Raw genomic sequence first — 22,146 nt, 5'->3', positions numbered from 1 at the left:
TAACTCCTGCCATCCTACTCCAACCAAGCCTCCTACTCTTCCAGCTTCTCCCCTTGCCAGCCCTCTGGCCACCCTATCACCCTGTCTAGCAAAGGCCAAGCATGGGAGACTCCAACTTTCTGATTCCTATATGCCAAGAGTGCTGCAGGAGAAAATCGCTCCACCAGGCAGACTGGAGCCACTCTCGAGCACTGGTCATCAACGTCAAATGGGCTTTCGGCACTGCCCAGTCACCTGTTCTCCCGTAGCTAAGGATGGATCTAGGAAAATGTATACATTTAGTGAGACCATCTTTAAGAAGAGAATACAAAATTACAGATACAAAATTAGGTAGAAAAGTAGATGTTGATCTAGAATGAGAAGAAACAACCACCACCATGAGTAATGGGAGCAGCGGGAATTTAAGGTCTTCTGAGATCTCTTTAGGAATTTTAGCAGCAATGCCTGCATAAAAATGCTTTCTGATTGCAACTTGGCTCCCCCTCACACTAGAATGCAATTCCTAGCAGCTCACAGGGGGCCGGTAAACTTCAAAAGCTTCACAGTGAAACTGCCTCTAGTTTACAACAGCTAGTTCATGTCCTCTCGCACTCTCAAGCCACTCAACCTACCGGCTCCCTTAAATCATCAACAGGCAACTTTTTCCTCTGACTTCATAGATGACATGAAGCCATCAGCCTAAACTCCCTCAGTTTTCTGCTTCTAAACCAGCAAGCTTACCTGTATCCCACTCATATTTCCTTCCTTTCCACCTTCTACATTAGAAGAGGTGTCAATCCATTTTTTAATCTTCATATTGTGAATTTCTCTTACGTTGTTTCCTAGTTTCATCAAAGACAGTTTGTTTCTGTTTGTTGCCCCCTTGGCTCTTTCCTGTTCCTGCCCTTGCTACAAGGACACATGGTAGAACTGCCCATCTTAGCCTGGGGTAGGGGAAGAGATCAGAGAAGCCTTCCCGGACCAAGAGGTCTGTGTTTAAGCAAGACCCGAAGGACGGGTCACCAGGTGAAGAGGAGGGAAAAAGTGGTCCAGGCAGCGGGCTGAGAAGGGGCAAAGCATGTGCCTCCTCTGGGAAACGGAAAGAAGGGGGTGGGGTGGAAGGTGAAAAATGAGCCATTTGACCTTGAGAAACTGAGTTGGGAAAAAGACTCAAACAGGTAACTTCAAAATGTTCACTTTCTCAACTATTTCTTATCCAGGACAGACTACAGTCTATATCATTTAATCCAACAAATCTTTATTTACTGGTAAATAATGCACAAATAATTTGTAGATAACTCAAGGTGACAAAGAGACAATCCTTGCCCTCAAGAAACTTATGGTCTATCAGGTAATCAAATAACAAGTACAAACTGACTGTCAAGTGGGCAGAATAGGGGAGCTTTAAGCAACACAGAAGGGTTAAAAGAGTAAATTTTGTCATGTATATTTTAACCATAATAAAAATAATTAAATGTTTCAGGAACTCTGGGGGTTTGAATCTGCTTAAAAAGACTTTCCATACCTCAGGATTATAGAGAAGTCTGTTTATTCTTCCAGAAGTATTATTTAATATGGAGCTGGTTGGAGGTGCACCTTTTGGATAGACGTTTGTGAAGAAAAGAGGCTTCTGTGACAGTCAGGGGAGGAAGTGACAAGGACCTGAAGTAAGGTGATGAAGCGGAAAGATCAGGTTCTTCTGACTGGGAGGCAGGATAGGACTTGGCTTTCAACGGGATATGTGCTTAATGCACGGTAGGTACTTGAATGTTTGTTGAATGAGGAGGGGGAAGAAATAGTCCATAGAGAAAACCCCCGACATTTCTAACCTGGGCAGCATGCACAATAGTAATAACATTAACTAATACTAGTATCCACTGAAGGAAGATCAAGTTTATGGTAGGTTAGGATGTGTTACACTTTGCATTTGCTAATGTTTTTCAGGTGCAGGTCAGCCATGTGGGTGAGTTCCAGAAAGCAGTCAAAAGGCAGGTCTGATGTGGAGAATTTAGGCAGTCAGATTGGGTTTAGAACTCAATCTGAAACTATGGGGATGTATGAGAGAGTCTAGGGGTGTCAAGAGGGAATGGAGAGGGCCTTGAAGAATTCCAGACTTTAAGTGGAATGAGGAGAAATGATAGCGAGAGAAGCAAATAATTTGTAGAGATGGCACTTGAAATGGGCTTGAAGAAAGGGTTTTGACAACTGAAAACTGGAGGGTGGGGTAGGGAGTGGAGGTGGTGAAGGGTCCCAAGCAGGAACAACAGGAGGAAACAGGGAGCCTGGAAGCACTCCACCGCAGGCGCCATTCGGTAACCAGATGTTGAGTGACTTTGTTGTAGAAGAACTGGAAGCTTCAAGGATGGGTTGGGCAACATTATTACTGTGGAAGAGGGTGAAGACCAAGAAAAGGCCATTTCCCTCAGGGATACTGTGACCATTCCTGTTTGGTTGCTTGGTTATGAAAAGAGCCTAATAGCATTTGATCTACTTTGCTTAAGCTCCAGCCAAAGATATCTGGTAACTTTGGAGTGTCTCAGGTTTCTAAACATAGTCAGTGATCCTCTAGCCTAGATTAGACAGTGTTCCAGTTTTCTTTGTCGTGACACACTTTTGTGCAGTGTCTACACCAGGTGGTTTTCAGGTGTACTTTTATCGTTACTTTTTGTTTGTGTGTTTTTTTTAAAATGAGAAATTGGATGAGATCATGTTTCTAGGAAAAGGAGATAGTGGCAGTAAGGCTACTGTCTATGGCTCAAGTAACATACTGCAAACATGAGCTCTGAGAAGATGGCAAGAAAAACAATTTGAGTCCTACTTTCCCCAAAGACCCTACACTTGGTTTCAAAGATTCACATTTTGGTTGATGTTAAAGATATGGAATTTTAAAAATGACAAGCAGCATTAAAATACCATTTTCAAAATACCATTTTTCATTCATCACACGGGCAAAGACCTACAAAGTTTTATAACTGTTGAGGCAAAGGTGTGGAAAGCAGGCACTGTCCTACACAGCTGGTGGGACATTTATTGCTGTGATCTTTTTGAGAGGGAACTAGCAACACTTACCAAGTGTGCATCTCCTTTGACCCAGGATATTCTGGACAAGATAATTCATTGCAGCATAATTTGTAGTGGCAAAAGATGGCAATGACCTAAAAGGTCCATTAGCAGAGATTGGTTAAGTAGTTGTGGCATATCTTCACCATGGGATACTTTCGTTATTACTGCTGTTTATGCATAAAATAGCTCTGGAACTATACACAAGAAACTGTTGATACTGGTGGCCTCTCGGAGGAGACTGGGCTGACAGGACCGGGATGGGAGAGACTTTTTACTTATCTTCTGCACCTGATGAATATGTAACCAATCTCCACCCACTACCCCAACTGGCAAAGATCTACAAAGTTTTATAACTGTTGAGGCAACTGAAGAAAAAAAAAGTCTTCTGGTAGTAGAGAGTACACTAATAGTTTTTAACACATAGGAAACTTGAGATAAAGTCATTAGTTATAATGGGAATCATTTAGAGAAGTTCAAGAATGGAAGGCCATCTGATCTTTCCCACCACTTTCTCTCTCCACACAGACCATGAGGCAAAAAGGAAGGGAAGGGTGAGGGCAAGGCAGTACAAAGAGGTCATGAAGCCAAGAACCGGGTAGGACAGAGACTTTATTATGGATGCTTCTAGTAAAACATTCAGCTCTTCAACATATGCGTTAGTTTTGTTGTTTGTTTGTTTTGCTGGAGACCACAGTGTGATACTCAGAGGCCTTTAGCCCCATCTTATGTCAGTCTACTCAACAGTTGCCTATTTTATAGCTCAACTAGTTAGAGGAAAAAGTCAGAAAAATCTGGTTTAACATCCCAAATTAAGGGCTGCAAAATGTGCAGACCATTCATATAAAGTGCTTATGTTCAGTGCAAAAAGGGCAGACTCAGAAGGGCAAGCAGATACCAGGGAACGATGCTTCCTGGGAGACAGATGCATTCTATGAGTCAAAGAAGGAAAAGCCGCTTGTCAAACTTCCCCCAACAGGGATCTAGCCTTTTGTTTGCAGTCTTTCTGCTCTGTAACATGACAAAATCTTTGAACCTGACAGGTGCCCAGAATAGTTGTTTTACTATAAAAAACAACAACAACCTGGCTCAGAGGGAAATCCACAGGGTTCTAAGCACCAGAGATACTGACTTCGCTTCTAGTTCCTGTTTGTCTCTGCAGCAAATGTGAGATCAACAGGTTGAGCTCTGGCTGTTGCAAGGCTCAGAGCTGCAGAGCTTTTCTTGTGCCTCTCATTTGCAAATCCAAGTCACTGAGCATGACAGACCCTTTCTAAAACGTTGTCACATCTCGGGTGGGAAGATAAGCCCATATTAAAGGAGTACATCACCAACTTTCACCAACTGGATGGGACCTATTCACTGTTCCCTCGCCTGACTCTTGTCTGCAGGCCCACCTCCAAAGCAAACCCTTGACTCCTCTGTTAAGACAAAGGCACTGCCTTCTCAATGACCCTAGGTCCCTGCATACCTGCCCTGCAGTCCCGAAGAGAAGCAGGAGAGAAGAGGAAGTGGTTTCCTAACCAACTGGAAGGGCACAGAGAAGACTAACTCAAATAGCAAAGTCTAGCCGTTCATTCTAGGACCTTGGCTACCATCTCTCCCGACTCTCAGAGGGAGCCACATCCTCTCACTTTGCAGCACCGATAGTCACAAAAGCCAGTTCTGGGCTTGTAAGAAACCCCTGCATTCCCATTTGGAGAGGCTGGCCTTTCTTTCCCTGCTGGATGAAGTCAGTGGTGCCCCTCCTGCTTGTGTCTAGGGTTCTAGGTCTGATCACTTGAATGTGCACCAACTGTTTTCAGATGCCAGCACCTGAGGGAGGACCCTTCTGTTCAGCCCACTCCTTGTGCTTTTGAGAGGAGACATGGAACAGTTTTATTCCACAGGTAGCCCTTGCCCCAAAGCCATCTCTGAGTGCTGGGAAGGGAAGGGAGGGGAAGGAGGCCATCTTTCTGGTGCTGCTCTATAATTCTCGATAAAACCCTTCTAGTCATGAGGAGCTACTGGAATGTCTCGCAGACGGGACTGTGTACACAAACAGGATGACCCGGGTTAAGAACCAAAACGCAGGGAAGGTTTTCAGACCGGCAGAAGTCTAAATAAAGTGCCTCTTTTCAGTAGGGGAAGTTTCGTTTGTTCAGAAATGCTTGGGCGTAAACATGGGTGCACAGGGGCGTGCACACGCACGCACTCACTCTGAGGTAGGAAGAACTGGTCATCTCGAGACAAACACACACAGAGTCCACAACCTTAGAGAAGCATGGCACTTGCGTGAAAGGCCCTGTACTTGCCCATGATGGCAAGGAGGGTCCAACCCAGCTCTTTCCGACCTGGGAAGAGCCAGGGAAGTCTCACTGCACAGGAGGAAAGAGGCGGAGAGCATCTCCATCGCTCCGGTCCCACAGTTCCCAGGGCCCGCTGCCCACGGTCACTTCCTGGAGCCCGAGCCAAGGGCACCCCGGGTGTGACTTGTCAGAAGCCACTGGGTGCAGATGTCTTGCACTACAGCGTCCCCGCTGCTCTTGGCAGCCTGCTGCACCTGCTGGACGAGGACCATGGCCCGCGAGTGTTCTTGCTTCACAGCAATCAGATAGGCAGAACGCAATTTGCAACATGTCAGGTAGGCCTGAACCTGGCAACGGGTATGAGACGGGGAAAGGAAACAACACTCGTGAATCACCGAGAAATACTCAGAGCTGCACTGGAGCTCAGGTGCACAAGCTATCACTTCTCGCCCATGAATCCATCACCGGGCTCTTACCCTTCCCTATAGTATAGCAACTCGTTAAACATTCTGGACATTAGGCTACTACACTGTGTTATTTTATAGTGTAAAAAGTTATTACAAATAAGAATTTCAAAAGGAGGGAGGCAAGCAGGAAGGCAGAGTCTGGCCTCTGCCCTTGGTCTCTGAGGTCCTCCGCCTCACTGTCCTGGGCTCTCCTGCTTCTTCCTGGCTTCACTGCCCCCACATGTGTGACTTTAGTTATTTGGGTGATTATCTGATCAGTGTCTGTCTCCTTGACTAGACTTTTAAGATCCATGAGGGCAGGAACAGTGCCTGCTTTTTCTGCCCTTGCATTCCTGGTGCCTAGCACAGGGCCTGGTATGTAACAGGCATTCAGTAAGTATGCATCAAGTGAATGGATGGCTGAATGAACAATTATCCCTATCCCCTACAATGGGCACATAGATCCTACATCTTGACTTTTCTGTTATTAACTTGCGGAATTTAAAATCTTTTAACAGGAAATTTGGGGAATAAAACTTATAAACATAATTAGAAAAGGTTTAACTTTTGCTGTTTGGATCAGAGCAAGTTCCGTTTTGGGTACAGGGGTGTCTCTCCTGCCCTCTGGACACCCTCGATCTCATGAATCCACAGCTTGGTGAAGATGAGAACCCCTTCTCCCCTGGTCCCGATCTCACTAGCATCTCCCTGGTTAGCCAGTATTCCAGGCCAGCCAACAAGGTCCTCGCAAGTGGCTCCTAAGCTTCCACTAGAAGCTGCGTTTCTGGTGTGATAGTCCCTGCTGGTAGCTGGAGGGGACCTTCTCCCTTTGTTTCAATGCTCCATATTCTTTCTTGTCTTGGTCACTAAAGTCTTTCTTTCTTAAGCTCAATTACAGTTCATTTCCTACAGCTAGATGTCTGGCATGTTCTGAGCTCACTGCAGTGATCAGTCCTGCTGTTTGGGTATCCGCCTGCTACCCCATGATGCTTTTCTCACCCAGGCCTTCAGCTCCACCTAGCACCTATGTATGTTAAATATATAACACAAGTTGGCAGGCAAAATTCCTACCAGGAGAAAGGGCATTTTGCCAGAAAGGCTGGAATAGGAACTGAATGAACCTATTTTTTGGCAAGATTTTGTGGCCTGAGATTACCTAAGTGTGTTAAAACAGCTGCTGAAAAAAAACACCCCTGGAAAGTAATGACTGTCTAGATTTTAGTGCAGGACTTTCCCAGGGACAAAGCCCCGTCTTGTTGAGTGGGAGGCTCACTGAAGGCTTGGAAAAGGAATGCAGTCTGGGAATCGGGGAACCTGGGTGTCTAGCCTGGCTATCAGGTTCTCTTTTTGATTCTAGAAAAGTAATCTTCCATATTTCAGAATGTCATAATTCCATCCTTTCCATAGGATCTCATCAGAATGTTGCAGAAATAAAGAACATATTTGCCTTAACCCCTCAAATGAAAAAATGCCCTGAAAATCTACCCCAGGATTAGCAATGCTGCCACTGGAGCGGCTCTGTGGTTGTGTAAGAAGCTGTTTGCCCAACACCAGTTTTTTTCATTCTCAGCTGCCCGATCATTCCCCTGTTAGTGGCCATGGCAGTCTGGCTGGGCTTTCCCAGGCCTCTCCTGGCCTGCAGGCCTTCCTCTGGATAGCACGTGGATTGGGCCTGCTGTGAGCCACAGACAGGGGCAGCTGGGAATACGTTTATTCTGGCTGGCCCTCCTTGCGAAAGTAAAGTGAAGTGCAGGTTCACTCATTTCTTACTTGACAGGGAAGGGCTCTGAGGTTGTAGGAGAAAGGCAGGTTCCAGAGAACGAGACACCAATAGGTATCTGCTGATCAAGGGTTGGGTGGGGTGTTTTTTTCCTACTGTAGAGCACACGCTTTTCCTTACAGAATAAAGAAATGCCTGCCCACTCTGAGTACCTTATTCAATCAGTCACCTAATGATGGAAGTGAGGGACTTCCTAGGGCTGTCTGAGAGAAGACCTCCACAGAAAATGAAGATTCAACAGCAGTAGGACATGTCTGTCTCGGGGATAAAGAAATGGGAAGACCATGGCCATGTGGTCAATGGTCATGCATCTCCCACCTGTTCCCTCTCATTACACCCCTCTCTGGGTCCCAGTTCCACCTCTGGATAGTGAGGAAGCTGAGATACAGGGTGAATGGAGCTGTCATGGGGAGCAAGAAATAGAGAGGACAAGGTAAGCCTAGGTGATGTCATGAGCATCGCCAGGGTAGGAAGACCAGTCTGCTCACCTTGTTGTCATCGTTGTGTATCGCCTGGATCAGGCGCTCCAGCTCCTGTGCAGGGCAGAAACACAGCAGTCATGAGAGTGAGGAGAGTCCCCAGGTGAAAGCTGGGGCCCAGTCCAGTTTCAGCCCAGCTTTTCTGACTGCAGGATGGAGATGCCTGCCCAACTCTTTTTAATAAACTCAACTCCTGCCATAAGAGCAACAAGAGAAATCTAATGATAACACTAAGCTTAGGAATTTGAGAAGGAACAGCTCTCAAGAGGCCTGTTCTTGGCCTTCACAACTGATGTGGCTCTTTCACAGGAGGATAGTTTCACAGGCAACATGCTTCAAAGGCCATCTGCAGACCCACCTCCACAATCACAGAAGCTCAACTCCAACAATCCATAGACACTTTCAGGTGCAAACAACATTAGAAATGGCTGTTGAGGGCCAGCTTCTGCGTATGAGGTTATTACCATGACTTTTCTTTCCAGAGAAGGGTTGATTAGACCCTTTATTACATTATTACAAGGGGTCAGAAATATAAAAGGATCTTGTAGAGTTTCAGGTCCATTGTGGGGAATAGAAATATAAACAGGAATGTGAAGACACTGAAATACAGGGAGGAGCCAAGAGGTGTGGGAGTGAGCGCACCTGGGGTGGAATTCTCTTGAACGCTTCCAAGCAGTTGAGGAGGATGGTGTCCCCGTCACTCTTGGCTGCCATGCCTGACTCGCTGACACATTTGAGCAGCTGTCGGATCTCACTATATTTCTCCCTCTCCACCAGCTGCCGGGCAGCTCTGCAGTAGGTTGTGGCAGCATCCAGCTGGAAGTCCTAGAACGGAATGGGGGATGACGGGCTCAGGGTGGCATGGGAGATCAGCAGCAGGAAAGAAGGCAGCATTTAAAAAGCTCCCACTATGCTTAGTGTAGGTAAGCCATACTGACTATAGTCACGATAGAAAACATATAAATAACAAACAAAAAACAAGCAAAAAGTTCTTCTTTTGGAGTTAAGCAATTAGGAAGCAACCATAAAAATCATAACCTTAACATCTAAACTGGTACATCTCACTTGCTGTTGTAGCACTTTATGAAAATATTCTAACCAAATTCACAACAGCAGTTCAGTGTCTCTCTAATGGTCATCTTTCCTTGGGAAACAGATGTTGCGGCTGGTATTTGCCACCCTGGAAACTTGGTGCTATTAAGAGGTGCCTTTGTGTTTGGAAACAGGCCAATTCACCAAAACACTGATTTGCTGAAACACTGAAATTACCAGATAAACACTTGAACTTTAAGCCTGGTCTAGGACAATGCCTCCACAGGGTCTGGGAGGAGCTGCCACTCTGCCTGGTCACCAGGGGTATCTGGGTGTGGAAAGCTTTGTCCAACACTGAAAGTGGGTTGGAAGAAAGAAATCTGTCGATTGCTCATGAAGCCATTGATCCTTGAGACACGCATAATGCTTACATTTAAGACCCTGCCCGCCCAGAATGCTGGTCCTCAGGGTGTCTGCACGTAGCCATGTGGTGGGGGTGGTCTGGAGAAACCACTCAGCTCCTTCTGGTTTCAGTGCCCTGCTCTAACTGCTGCTCCAGTGACACAGCTGTGCCTGTGCCCTCTAATCACGAGCAATAGAAAATGTGCTCATCAAGCCAGCTCCTGGGCAGGTGGAGCATGGAGGGGCCACCTCCTCTAGCCACGGTCCCCTGCGAGGGGGAGCAGAGGCTCCACAGGGAAAGAGCTGCGGGGAGGTTTCCTAGATTTGTTTCAGGTATTTATTGGATAGCTTCTGATGAATTTATCACTGGTTACGTGGTTTTTGGTGAAGTGGACTAGAGTCTTGAATTTGACACAGTTCTGTAATAGCCACCTCCTTGAATTCACCCTTGGTGCACATGCAGATCTGCTTTTCTGGGGATAAAAACTGCCTGAATAATCATCTCTCATGGAACTGGTCAGGCTGCTCGCCCTCAGCACAATCTCCAGTAACCCGAGTCATACCTGCAGGACACGGAATGCGATTCCAAAGCCATCCTCTACGTGTTTCCCTCCCAGCATGACCTGAAACAGAGAGGGAGCCACGCTTAAGGAAGCAAGAGTTACGGGGCAGGCCCACAGTCAAGAGCAAGGGCCCCACTTCATTTCTTCAACAAATATTTGTTGGGATGTACTAAGAGCCAGGCACTAGGGATACAAGTACAATCAAAACAGACTTGCTCTCCAGCCTTCTGTAGATCACATTCTAGTGGGTGGCAGCCATAAAACTAACAACTGAAGTAATATAGATGATTACAACTGTGATAACCGTTCTGAAAACGAAGAGTCTGCTGCAGGTCTGAAACACAGTGCGTACCTTACAGGCAACATCCATTTTCATGTGGTTATTTCCAAACAGGGTTGGCAGAGGCAAGGTGGTGATCTGAGAGGTCCCGGCACTTTCACACCGATGTAAAAACCTGGTCACTTCCATCTGCAGCTGAAGTGTGTTCATGTGCCTACAGTGACAGGAGACGCACAGTCTAGCTGCATGAGGGGCTCCAGGAGTGGTGTGACCGGGGCTGGGTGACTGAGAATTGTAATGAGGTGGCAATGGAAAGGGCAAAAGAGATGGCATGGAAGGAGAAGAGATCAAAATACCCTCTGAGCAGTTACAAGACAAAAACTGTACAGGTCAGTGCCCTGTACAGACTCTCGATAGCTAAGGTGCCTTGTGGAACTGGATGAGCTCCAGTCCTGAATCAGTAAGTATTTGTGGAGCACCTATGTGCTGCTACCAACAGAGGTCAAGAGAGACATGAACCCTGTCCTCACAGGCCCATCAGTTGAGAGAGATGAATTATGAACGAACACATAAGATAACTAGCAACTGGGTCTATGAGGCAATAAATGGTAGCGGGGGAGCATTTACTTAGGGTGCTGTGTTCTAAGCAGCATGATCAGTAGGAATAAGTCCTTCAGGTGAGTATATTCTTCCCCGCAAGGCTTTAGGGATAGGCAAGAGCAGCTTTGTCACCAATAGACACTTAGTTCTAACTTTCCTGGCCACCCTAATTGTTCCCTGAACCCAGAACTACCTGGACACATCAGCTGCAGTCATCTTCTTTCGGAAGAAGGTGGTTTTCTTCCTTCTAGAGCTGCGGGAGGTTTCTTGGAGGTAGGTCTTCAGGTGGTCCTTGGCCTTAAGCAGCCATGAGAGCTTCTCTCCCAGTTCCGTGTATGTCTTCGCTTTGTGACTGAAGAATCGAATACAGGTCATGGCAGCCCGGACTTGGTCCTAGAAGAGAAAAGCAGAAGTTCAGGTCAAAGGAGGCCAGGGATATTGGAGGGTGGGGGGAGGGGGGAATTCTGATCTGATTTCCACCCATGACTCTTGCTTGTTAGCACCCATTCCCATCGCCAGCTGCACTGCTATTTTGTATCTGTCACTCCTAGGCCTAAGAGATCCCGCAGTGAAGTGACTGGCTGAGCTCTTGGGTGGGAAAATATTCCACCACAGGAGAGATCTTAGAAAGGATACTTGATTCTCCATCCACCTTGGCTTCACTCTTATTGTGGCACTGATTGAATAATTCAGTTTCTCGAGATTTAGTATTGGCAACTTCAGACAGATTGGGAGAAACTTCTTTCCTTTCCCTCACGCATCTTCTCTAAAAACACTTCATTATTCCGTATATATTCTGCATTCATGCCTCATGTTTATCTTGAAACTACCACCTACCTCTTATATTCCTTGAATTCCAGATTCAAGTTTCCCTCTCTAGAATGGGGAGAGAAATCCTATTACTTAGCAATGCTAGACAGCAACATGGATTTGTTCTAGCATCAGTCGAACAGCAAGGCCAGGGACCAAACAACAGTCTTGTTCCCTTGCCTTGGACAGTCTCCCCGCTTGGGCACGCCAGGGCATCAGCGGCAGAGACAGAAGGCAGGCTGGGGCCGCTCTTACCTTCATAAACTGCTGCAGCTCGTACAGAATGTGGTAGTAGTTCTTCTTCTGTAAATGTTGGCAGGCAGCGAGCAAGTACTCTCCCCAGCGCTCCAAGGTTGGATCAATGGATTCCAGCAAGTTTTCCAAAACGTGAAGCTTTCCACTTTTATAGCTTGGCTGGAAAATGCCTTCTATGAAGACTTCTGGAGGACTTTCCTGGAGCAGGGCAAAGCAGAAAGTCTAAAGTCTTAAGCCAGGGTCTGGCATCATCTGGGGTCCATTCTGAATTTCCTTCAGCATCCTCTCAGAGCGGTGCTTTTTAACATTTGAGTGTCAGACACCTTTGAGAATCCTGCTCTCGTGACTGTTCCACTCTCTCCTTCCCTTTACTGAAAGATCCTCGACAGAGTTATCTATGCTCACTGTCTCCTATTTACCTCCTGTGATTTTCTCTTCAACCCACTCTTACCAAGTTTTATACCCACAACTCCATTAAAACTGCCCCTTAGGTTATCAGTGACCTCTACAGTATTAAACCTAAAAGTTATTTCTTGGTCCTTGTTTTCCGTCTGATCTATTAACATTGATACAGCTGATGGCTTCTTCCTTCTTGAAAATTTTTCTTTATTTGGCTTCCAGGATACCACCTGTCCAGATTTTCTTTCTACTTTTCTGGTTATTTCTTTTTAATTTCCTTTGCTGATTCTCCTAATCACCCTAGGGCTTAGGGAAAACCTATTCATTTTTCTGCCTACTACAGTCATTCTTTTGGTGATTTCATATAGCTTCCGTGCTTTACATACTATCTATCTGCTGACTATGCCTAAATCCCTATTTATAGCCTGCCATTCCTCCTGAACTCCAGTACTGGATCTCCAACTGATAGCCAATTGCCTATTCAGCGTGTCCTCTCAGGTACCTCGTCAACCTACTACATCTAAAACTGTGCTGGTGCCTGTTTCTTCCAAATCTGCCCTTTCTGCTGTCTTCTCTTTCTCAGATGGCGATTTTGTGCTTTTAGTTGTTCAGGTCAAAAACCTCAGTCATCTCTCCCCTCATATCCCAACATCAAATTCATCCACAAATTCTATTGGCTTTACTATGAAGACCATACAGAACATGTAGGAATCTGACCACTTCTCACTACCTCTACTGTGCTACCCTGGCCCAGGTCATCATCAGCATTTGCTTGGATCATTGCAACAGCCTCCTCCCTCATTTCCCATCTTCCACTTCTGCCCCTCTTTTGTCTAATGCCAACAATTCAATTTGAGTGATTCTGTAAAACATAAGTCAGATCACATTATTCCTCTGCTCAAAATCCTCCCATGGTTTTCCCTTTCACTCAGTGCCAAGCCCAAGTCCTCATAATGTCTACCAGGCCCTATGCGACCTGGCCCTTGCTACCTTTCTGGCCTTCTCTGTTCCCACCTGTCCCAGCTCACTGCTCCCTGACCTTTGCTGCTCCTTCCACCTGGACTGTGCTTCCTCCATAACATGCATGGCTCACTCCTATCTCCTTTAGGCCTTTACTCAGGCATCATCTTCCCTTGGCATCCTATCTAAAACTGCACCACCTCTTCTGCTTTACTCCTCTTATTGTTACTCATTACTACACTATATATTTTATTTACCTGGCTTATTCTCTCTCTCTCTCTCTCTCTCTACTATAATGTGAGTTTTACGAGGGCAGATATTTGTGCTTGTTATTTTCACTGCTGTATCTTTAGTGTCAAGAATAATTCTTGCCATTAAATAATTATTTAATAAATATCTCTTGGATGAATGAATAAATGATAGACATCATGAAACTCCTTAGGAAAGTACACACATATATTCATCCCCTTGCTTCTGAAGCTCATCTGTGGTTCAGAGACCTTTAGTCATAAACCCTTATTCCACAGTCATAGACAAGAAAATCATTTTGGCATTTAGATTTTAGACCAGGAGTAGAGTAACTAGTGGAGAGTAAAGGATGGCTATAAACTCTGGTAGTATAACCACGGCGGCCCAGGAGCACATGCACGAGCTGTTCAGACGTGGGAAAGATCTGGGCGTTGAGAACACCCACAGTGGGTGAGCGCTCCTTTCCTGACGCTGGCTGTTCCTAACTGAGAAACCCAGACCTAAACTAACAGTTGTAGGACAGACTCTAAGAAGCAGAGGCCTCAGCTCCACAGTAAGGTGGAATTCCTCAGAAGAGCAACACCTTAAGAACTTCCATTTCATCCATTTATCTACCCATCCATTCATTCATAACTGGCGCTAGGCCAGGCAGCTGACTACACAGGTTAGTAAAATACAGGCCTTCTCATCCAGATGGGAAGACACAATGTAAACAAATAGTTGCAAACCAGTGGAATAAATGCAATAATAGCACTATGCCCTAGGTGTAATGGTGGTGGAAAGGAAGAGATTATTATCATTACTTGCATGTTCTGTGAATGTGTAACAGAGAGGGTCTGAAAAGATCAACATGCATTCTCCGAGAAAACGAGGAGGGGCAGGGCATTGTAGGTAGAGGGAATGCACATGCAGACTCGTGGAAGCAAGAAAGTACCTGGTACAATCAGGTCCTTTGGTAAATCTGGAATGCAGGTTATAGACAGCATTTGTGGTGAAAATAAACTGGAAAACAAAGGGGCCTGATCCTGGAGGGTCCCACGTGTGCTAAGGCCCTGGCACTTCATCCTGCGGTGGTGGGGACCCACTGAAGGCCTTTTAGAGGGGAATAAGGGAAGCAACATGTGTCTATGTTTTAGAAGGCTCATGCTGGGCGGTGCGGCAGGTGAAGGATGGAAAGGGCAGGGAATAGGCTAGAGAAGCCTCCATGCTCTAGGCATTCAGTCCCAGCTGTTGCAGTGTTTTCCTTCTGCTGTCCCCAATCTGCTTGAGAATTAAGGTAAGATATTTCACTTCCAGGGTCATTGTGATCACAGGAGATAAAGGGAATCTTTTATCCAGCTCTGACAAACATAAAGTAGGGGCAATGCTGTCGTCAGCTTAGACTAACGTAAGTAAATAAGCAGCTTAGCTCTCTGGACTAGTCAGTCATTAGAACAAACAGAACTGGGTGATTTCCATTGTCTTTTTGTGCTTGGGAGAAACAGATTTACCTCAAAACTCATTGGAAACTGAGGGAAAGGAAAAGGTTAGCAATTAAACTCTAAATACTATAACTTTCACACTATTCTCAAGACCTGGTTAGTGGCTAAGGCACAGTTAGGAGCTAAGGTAGCAGTGAAAACATTTCCCTTTCACTGTCCTGTGGGGGCATGGTTACCACGAGTCTGTGAACTATTGACTTCTCTTGGAGCAATCCTACAAGAGAGGTCTAACTGCAAACTTTCATGGGCTGCCATTTTGAATCAGAGTGGCAGACTGAAATGAAAGTACACCTTGAGGTCCTTTAATTCTATATGAAATTTGGTATGAATCAGCTAATTCCTCATAAGGTTTTCATGGAACATTAAGATAAAAGAGGGAATACCACAGGATGTGGTGAAACAGAGTCCTGACTTTGCTTCACAATGGCTCCAAAGAAATGATGCACTTCAGTGGTGCCTGTACCTCTGGTGGGAGAAGGGCAGCGATGCCAGAGGGAAAAGAGAACACACTCTCCCTCCATCAGGTATTGGAGCCCAAACATAGGATGTGTGCTATGGGTGATTCCTGGCCCTTGTGGGAACAACTCTGAGTGATGAGCAGCTGGGTCAGCAGTGGGACTTAGCCCCACGGCAGGTGGAGGTGTGTGCAAACAGAGAGGTTAAGCAAAGTGCCCAAGGCCACACCACTTATACCAACCACCTTATTCTAGAGATCATGCTCTCAATTACTGTTTGATTCTGCTGTGTGTTTCTGGAGAGGGGGTGGAATTTTCACTGCCAGTCAGAAGGCAATTTGGGATCCAGGTTAAGACTTGTTGCACACTTACCAAATCATGATCTGTCTATACAGAATTTTCCTTCGACCTCACTATGCCAGAGGTGATTTCATAGCTTAGCACTGGGTTTAGTTTAAAGGAGTTATCTTCTCCACCCCCCTTTTAAAGCTGAGTGGCCAACCTAGGAGGGTAAAGCAGGCAGGCACTGCCTGTTGAGAGCCGTGTCTGTGTGTCCCACCTTGTTGAGCAGGTGCAGCAGGGCTTCCCGCAGGCAGCTGTGCCTCATGTAAAAGCTCACGATGGCCAGGTTGGTGCTATAGTTATGCAAGTAGAACAGGCATTCTTGGTAGTAAGTGTTGTTCATGATCTTCCCTTCAGGAATCACCTCGAGAGAGAGGCTCTGGGTCCGAAGGGTAGCTTCCAGTTCTTTCAAGGTGGCCAAGTAATCATCGTCTTGCTGATAGGAAAGGAGACAGTGCGAGGGGTAAATGGAACTCAGGAAGTTCTCAGCATCCCCGGAAATTACTGTTTTCAAAGAATACTTAACAATGTGGGGAAATGCCCACAATACAGTTCTAAGGGTAGAAAAACAGGCAGGATACAAAATTCTATATATTATAATGCTGTGTAACATCGCTTTCATTCAAAAACATAATAGGAAATTCACCAAAATCTAAACACTACTTAAGTCTGGGTATGAGATTATATGTGATTTTTATCATTTTAAAGTAGTTTTCTGTAATTTGCTTAAAAAAAAATTTGACTCCGTATTACTTATCTAACCATATACAGTTACTCATCAAACTATGTATAATGGAAAGAACAAAATCCAAGCCTGGCAGCTCTGAGCTAGGACCGCACTGTCAGCTGAGTGGAAGCTGATCTTTTCCCCAGGTCATTACTGTTCCTGGGACTCCCTCCCTGAGAGGACCCTCTCTCTTCTGTGCTCTTACCAAGGACAGGACTGGCCTCACTGTGGACTCCAGGTACTCAACCACATCCTGTACCAGTCTTGAGCCATGACTCAGCTGATTGAGGTCGAGAGGGGGCTTCAGACAGCGACCGAACTTCTCCCGTGCGGCAGTAAGGTTCCCGGCTTTGAGGCAGGCCATTCCCCAAGCATGCCATGCCCCAGTGGTGTCAAGCCCAGTCTTTGTGGAGACCTGGAGGAAAAATTGCTCCTTTAAGTTAGAGGTACCTACATCAAGGCCTGAGAGTTCCTAAGACCTACTCTATCCCCTTGTTGCTAATCATCTCTCCCCACCCCCAATCTGGGTAAACTGGTCACGCCCTAGATACCTACCCATGGCCAAGAACAACTGAGAGACAGCAATACCTGTTTGCAAGGCTAGACAAAGGCAATTCATTATAGTGGGGTAGAAGTAATCTTTGTCTTTGCCTCACCTCAACTCCCAGTTGGTAGTACTCAGCTTCCAAAAGCTGGTTCCTTAGCCTGGTTACTGCAGCTGGCTGTAAGATCTGATCCAGAGATGGCACGTGGCAATAGGCAGCAGCAACTAAAATATTCAGTACATCTACCTTGCTGATATAGCTACAGGGAGAAAAAGGACAAGGCAATGAAGCTCCACAGTCTTACTAAGAATAGTTGCTGCTTAAAGGTGTTTCATTTATTTCCAATGGGAAATGTGATCCTGAGAATTGAGAGGTACAGACACTATGAGAGAAGGCTTGGGAGCTGGACTCTCTGAATCTCAACTCCATCATTTAGCAGCTCTATGGTCCTGGGCAAGTTAGTTAACCTTTCTCTGTCTCAATTTATTCATCTGTAAAAGGAATATAAAAAAAGAAATAACCCAAGTGAAAGAGCTTAGGATAGTGTCTGGAACTTCGCAAGCACTTATTAAATGTTAGATATTAGCATGTGGAGTAGGGACACTCAGGTCTTTTATTTGAGGCAAGGCCTTTACACTGAATGTTGGAGGCTCACAAGTTTCCTGTTTGCTTTTTAGCCCTTTTGAACCCTGCTTGCTTGGGGTAGAGCACAGAGACTGTATGGATGGCCTGCATTCCTGGTCAGTACAGAGCTCACATCACTACCACTCCAGGGACACACTGCTGGGCAGGGGCTTCCTGGCCCTTCCCTCATATTCTAGTCTCTTGGACTTGACATCCTGTCCCTGGCCTAAGGGTGGGTTCCCATTACAGCCTACTAGGACCTCCACCTTTGAGGTACTCCTGACACCTGGTGATTGCAAAAACCTTATAATGATAGAAAGCCCAGAGGGCTGGATTACTCTGTCTAGCGCTGCCTCAACTTGAGGTTCTTAAATCTTGTATCATAATTCTAGCAAAAACCCTGTGGATCCTGCCCTGCCCACTGATTTCCCTGAAAAGTGATTCAGTGTGTTAATGATTCTCAACCTACTAGGAACAGAGTAGGAAAGTACAGTGTGTGAAAGCAAATTTGGGATCATTAGGTATTGTTCATTTGTATTAGTGGTGTGAGTTTTTTATGAGTTAAAGACAATAGAAAAATATTCTGCAAACTAGGAGTTTTAATACACATGGGAGATATATTCACCGCCCTCAGCAAATGGGCACAAAGACAGCTATTCTCCAGAGTGGGTGAATTTGAATCCAGGATGGGAAGAGAGAATGTGTAATCTGAAACCCCTGCTGAAGCCGAAGGCACCTTGGGGTGGGTGAGAATCCTACTGAAGTAAGGACTCCCTTAACTTCTGCTGCCCTCAGCCTAAAGTGGATATTTCCCCCATCTATATTAGATTTTGAAGGAAGCATAGGAATTGAAGTTAAGTTTGTCTCCCCTCCCAATCTGAGTATATTTTTCTTTTACTAAAACTTTATCTCATTTACATTACTGATATTCAAGAAATACAGGGTGGGGCAAAAGTAGGTTTACAGTTGTTCGTATGGAAAATACAGTAAGTAATAAATAATACAAGAATAAACTCTGTGTTTCACACACTCACAACTATAAACCTACTTTTGTCCCACCGTGTATGTAAATATATTTTTATTTTTGCCTTAAATTTTACCTTTTTTCCCCCTCTTCTCTTCCATTTCTGGTAAATTGGTAGCTATTTGGTTCTTTTCATGGTTCTTCAAAAAACTTTACTTAACATGTTATATCTATTTATTAATTTATCAACTTGAAAAATGATGTAGAATCTAGTACCTCTTGATATGAGTGAAATTAACTCCTTCAAACTTCCTTCCACTTTCTGTCCCACATTCTTTTGTCTTTCTCAACCTTTTGCTTTTTGTTAATAAAAATAAAAAAGCTGCCTGCTCAGCATGGCTCAGCAGTTAGGCATCGACCTATGATCCAGGAGATCATGGTTCGATTCGGATCAGGGCACACATCTGGTTGCGAGCTCAATCTCCAGCGGGGGGCGTGTGGGATGCAGCTGATCAATGACTCTCTCACTGATGTTTCTATCTCTCTCTCCCTCTCTCGGAAATCAATAAAAATATATTTAATAAAATAAAATAAATAAAAAAGCTAACACTTTTGCAGTAGGCTCAGTTCTTACCCTTTACATGGATATTCTCACTTTATCTTCATAACAGCCCTATGAGATAAGTATTATTGTTATCTCTATTTTACAGAGGAGAAAACTGAGGCCCAGAGTGGGTAACAGACTTGCCCACGGTGACAGAGCTTGGAAGTGGGGAAGCTGATATTCACTGAGTCCTCTGCCAGCTGCTGAGTTTGCAGGCAAGTACTCTGAGCAAGTGCCTGAGATACTTACATGTCAGAGAAAATCATGCTCTCTGCTCCCATACCTGGCAAGGATTGAGTGCTGGGAACACACAATGTGAGTCACACATCTGGGTGGATAAGCCAGGAATGGGAATTTTCATTGTCAAGTTAATAGAGGTAGAGCAAGTTGTGCAGGGACCTGAGGTTTAATCATACCCTTTTCAAAGGTATTTCCACTTTATGACTCAGATTCCTACCTGTAACAGGATACACCAGTTCCCAGCATGCTTTATAGATCTGTTACTCAGATCTCCCTGAGGCCACAGTCTGAATTTGGTAAAGGATGGGGTAGAGTTTTGGTCAAGGCTAAGCATTGGACACTCTGGGAGGACACATCTTTAAAAGTCAGAAAGTCCCACAGAGATTAAAGGTGCTCCCCTAAACTGACTTTAATTACAAATCAACCAGAGTCTTTGATTTCTTTCTGATGGGGTATAGCTAGAGAATCCTTTGCTTTGAGGATCTATGTGGGACAGAGAAGGAAGGACACAGGCTGCTATGGTAGGATGAGGAAGACCACTTGTGATCTGGTAACAGCATTACATTAACATCAAATTGAGATGCAAACATTTCAGTCTCTCTTATTAGAAAGGATGGTGAGGTGAACACTCATTGTGAGGTCAGGAAGAGAAGCTGGACAGAAATGAGCTCTATGCAAAAGAACAGAGACTTATTCCCACTTACCTGTCACAAAGAGCCAGGTCCTGGCTGCGGCCGGCCTTGACAAACATCACCTTGGCACTGAAGAGCAGCTGCTTCATGATGTCTGTGAGTAGCCCTGCATCCACCTCTGGGTTGGCAAGGCCCTGGGACAGTCTGCAGCAGTGCTCAATCAGCTGGTGGCCACAGGCAACACTGTCCTGGTGCAGATTCAGGATTGCGATGCACAAGGAGGCGCTGGGGGCCTGGCCAGGGTAGAGGAAGAGAGAAACATGCATTCTTCACATGCAGTTAGGTAGCGGAAATTATTCTTCCTGTTTCACAAAGCCTCGAAAGCACTGAAAAAGGGGCCAACATTCCACAGCAAAGCAGAAATGGAACTAAACAAGTGTCAGATCTTGTAAGTAACACCGCCAAAGCTCTGGCTGCTAGGTTATGTCATCTTACTGGGAAGAAAGCAGCTGTATTCATGTGCTACCTGCTTCTTCGAAATGTTTACAGGTCCCTCCTAACTACAAAGGTCTTTCTTATTACCGGCTAGGACTATGATGGTCACCTTGCTTGTCTGACCATGTGGAGGAGCCTCTGCTTCAAGTCACTGGACATACTGCTAAATTCATATTCCAAAAGCATATTCCAAAACCCTTCATGGTCCCTGATGTCCACAAAGTACATATTCCTTTCTGTAGAATTCAAGTCCCTAAACATAAATAGCCTGTTTCAATCCGGCCTTTTTTTTAATTTAAAATATATCTTTATTGATTTCAGAGAGAGGAAAGGAGAGGGAGAGGGAGATAGAAACATCAATGATGAGAGAGTCATTGATAAGCTGCCTCCCGCACACCCCCAACTGGGGATCGAGCCCACAACCCGGGCATGTGCCCCGACCAGGAATCAAACCCCGATTGCCTGGATCCTGGGTCAACGCTCAACTGCTGAGCCATGCCCGGCCAGGCTCAATCCTACCTTTTACTACCTCTCTACTCTATCCCTCAAAATTAAACCATCTCCAGTTCCCCATCATGACCTGCAATTTCTGACACTGAGCCTTTGCTCAGATGCTTTAGTTTTGCACTCTTTGCCCATCCCCTATTCTCACAACCCCCAAATTTCTGCTTGTCAAACTCCTACTGCTCTTCCAAGGCTCATCTTTTTTTTTTTTTTTTTTTAATATATCTTTATTGGTTTCAGAAAGAAGAAGGGAGAGGGAGAGAGATAGAAACCTCGATGATGAGTCATCATTGATCGGCTGCCTCCTGCACACCCCTGACTGGGGATCGAGCCCGAAACCTGGGCATGTGCAGGAATTGAACCATGACCTGGATCCTAGGTCGATGCTCAAATGCTGAGCCACGCCTGGCTGGGCTCTAGGCTCATCTTAAATGCTACCTCTTCCACGAAGCCTTTGTTGATCTCTTCTTGTGCATTTCCCAGGATGCTCCTCATTTCCTGCCTTAACTGGTTTACTTGTCTTAGCTCCCATATTATTATACTTGTTTGGAGACCTCCTTAAGGTACCTCAAATTTTCTCTGCATTTCCTGCACATACTACTACACATCATAAAGAAACTCAAATAGTCATTGAATTTTATTGCTATTACCTGCTCATAGTAAAATTCACTCCGCACCAGCTCATTTTCCTCCTCATTCAGGTCCAAAATCCATTCTACCTCAGGTGCTTTGGGGACTCTGACCACAGCTGAGTACGGAAGGCTTTCGCTTTTGGCACTGTCCGGTGCTGAGAAGAGAAATGCCATCCATGTGTCAGCCACTGGCCAGCAGGCCAGTCTAACCCAGCCCAGTAAGCTGGCGTGAGTTGCAGCAGATCCTTGCCTGCTATCTGAGTGCCCTTTCTCTTTCCTTGGTCCTTTATTTCCTCTAGGAGACCTCCTAAGGCACCTC

General features: G+C 45.4%; 1 protein-coding gene across 2 annotated transcripts in view; it reads right to left on the bottom strand.

Moving 5' to 3' along the window:
• Positions 1-3,633: 3,633 nt before the first annotated feature.
• The window catches only part of ZFYVE26 (zinc finger FYVE-type containing 26), a 60,484-nt gene continuing 41,971 nt past the window's right edge, over positions 3,634-22,146 (bottom strand). For both annotated transcript variants that reach the window (XM_016223844.2, XM_087819693.1), the window contains exons 31-42: positions 21,846-21,982; positions 20,269-20,489; positions 17,244-17,391; positions 16,793-17,002; positions 16,078-16,296; positions 11,975-12,172; positions 11,103-11,302; positions 10,382-10,523; positions 10,030-10,089; positions 8,675-8,857; positions 8,042-8,086; positions 3,634-5,674 (exon numbers count right to left, since the gene is read on the bottom strand). In XM_016223844.2, the coding sequence (XP_016079330.2) occupies positions 5,471-5,674; positions 8,042-8,086; positions 8,675-8,857; positions 10,030-10,089; positions 10,382-10,523; positions 11,103-11,302; positions 11,975-12,172; positions 16,078-16,296; positions 16,793-17,002; positions 17,244-17,391; positions 20,269-20,489; positions 21,846-21,982 (1,967 nt within the window). In that variant the 3' untranslated portion in view covers positions 3,634-5,470. The remainder of the gene's footprint in view (positions 5,675-8,041; positions 8,087-8,674; positions 8,858-10,029; positions 10,090-10,381; positions 10,524-11,102; positions 11,303-11,974; positions 12,173-16,077; positions 16,297-16,792; positions 17,003-17,243; positions 17,392-20,268; positions 20,490-21,845; positions 21,983-22,146) is intronic.

This window comes from Miniopterus natalensis, chromosome 1 (genome assembly GCF_054644295.1).
Source record: "Miniopterus natalensis isolate mMinNat1 chromosome 1, mMinNat1.hap1, whole genome shotgun sequence".
NCBI lineage: Eukaryota > Metazoa > Chordata > Mammalia > Chiroptera > Miniopteridae > Miniopterus > Miniopterus natalensis.
Note: the sequence above shows the minus strand (reverse complement) of the source record. Positions and strands in the feature narration are given on the sequence as shown.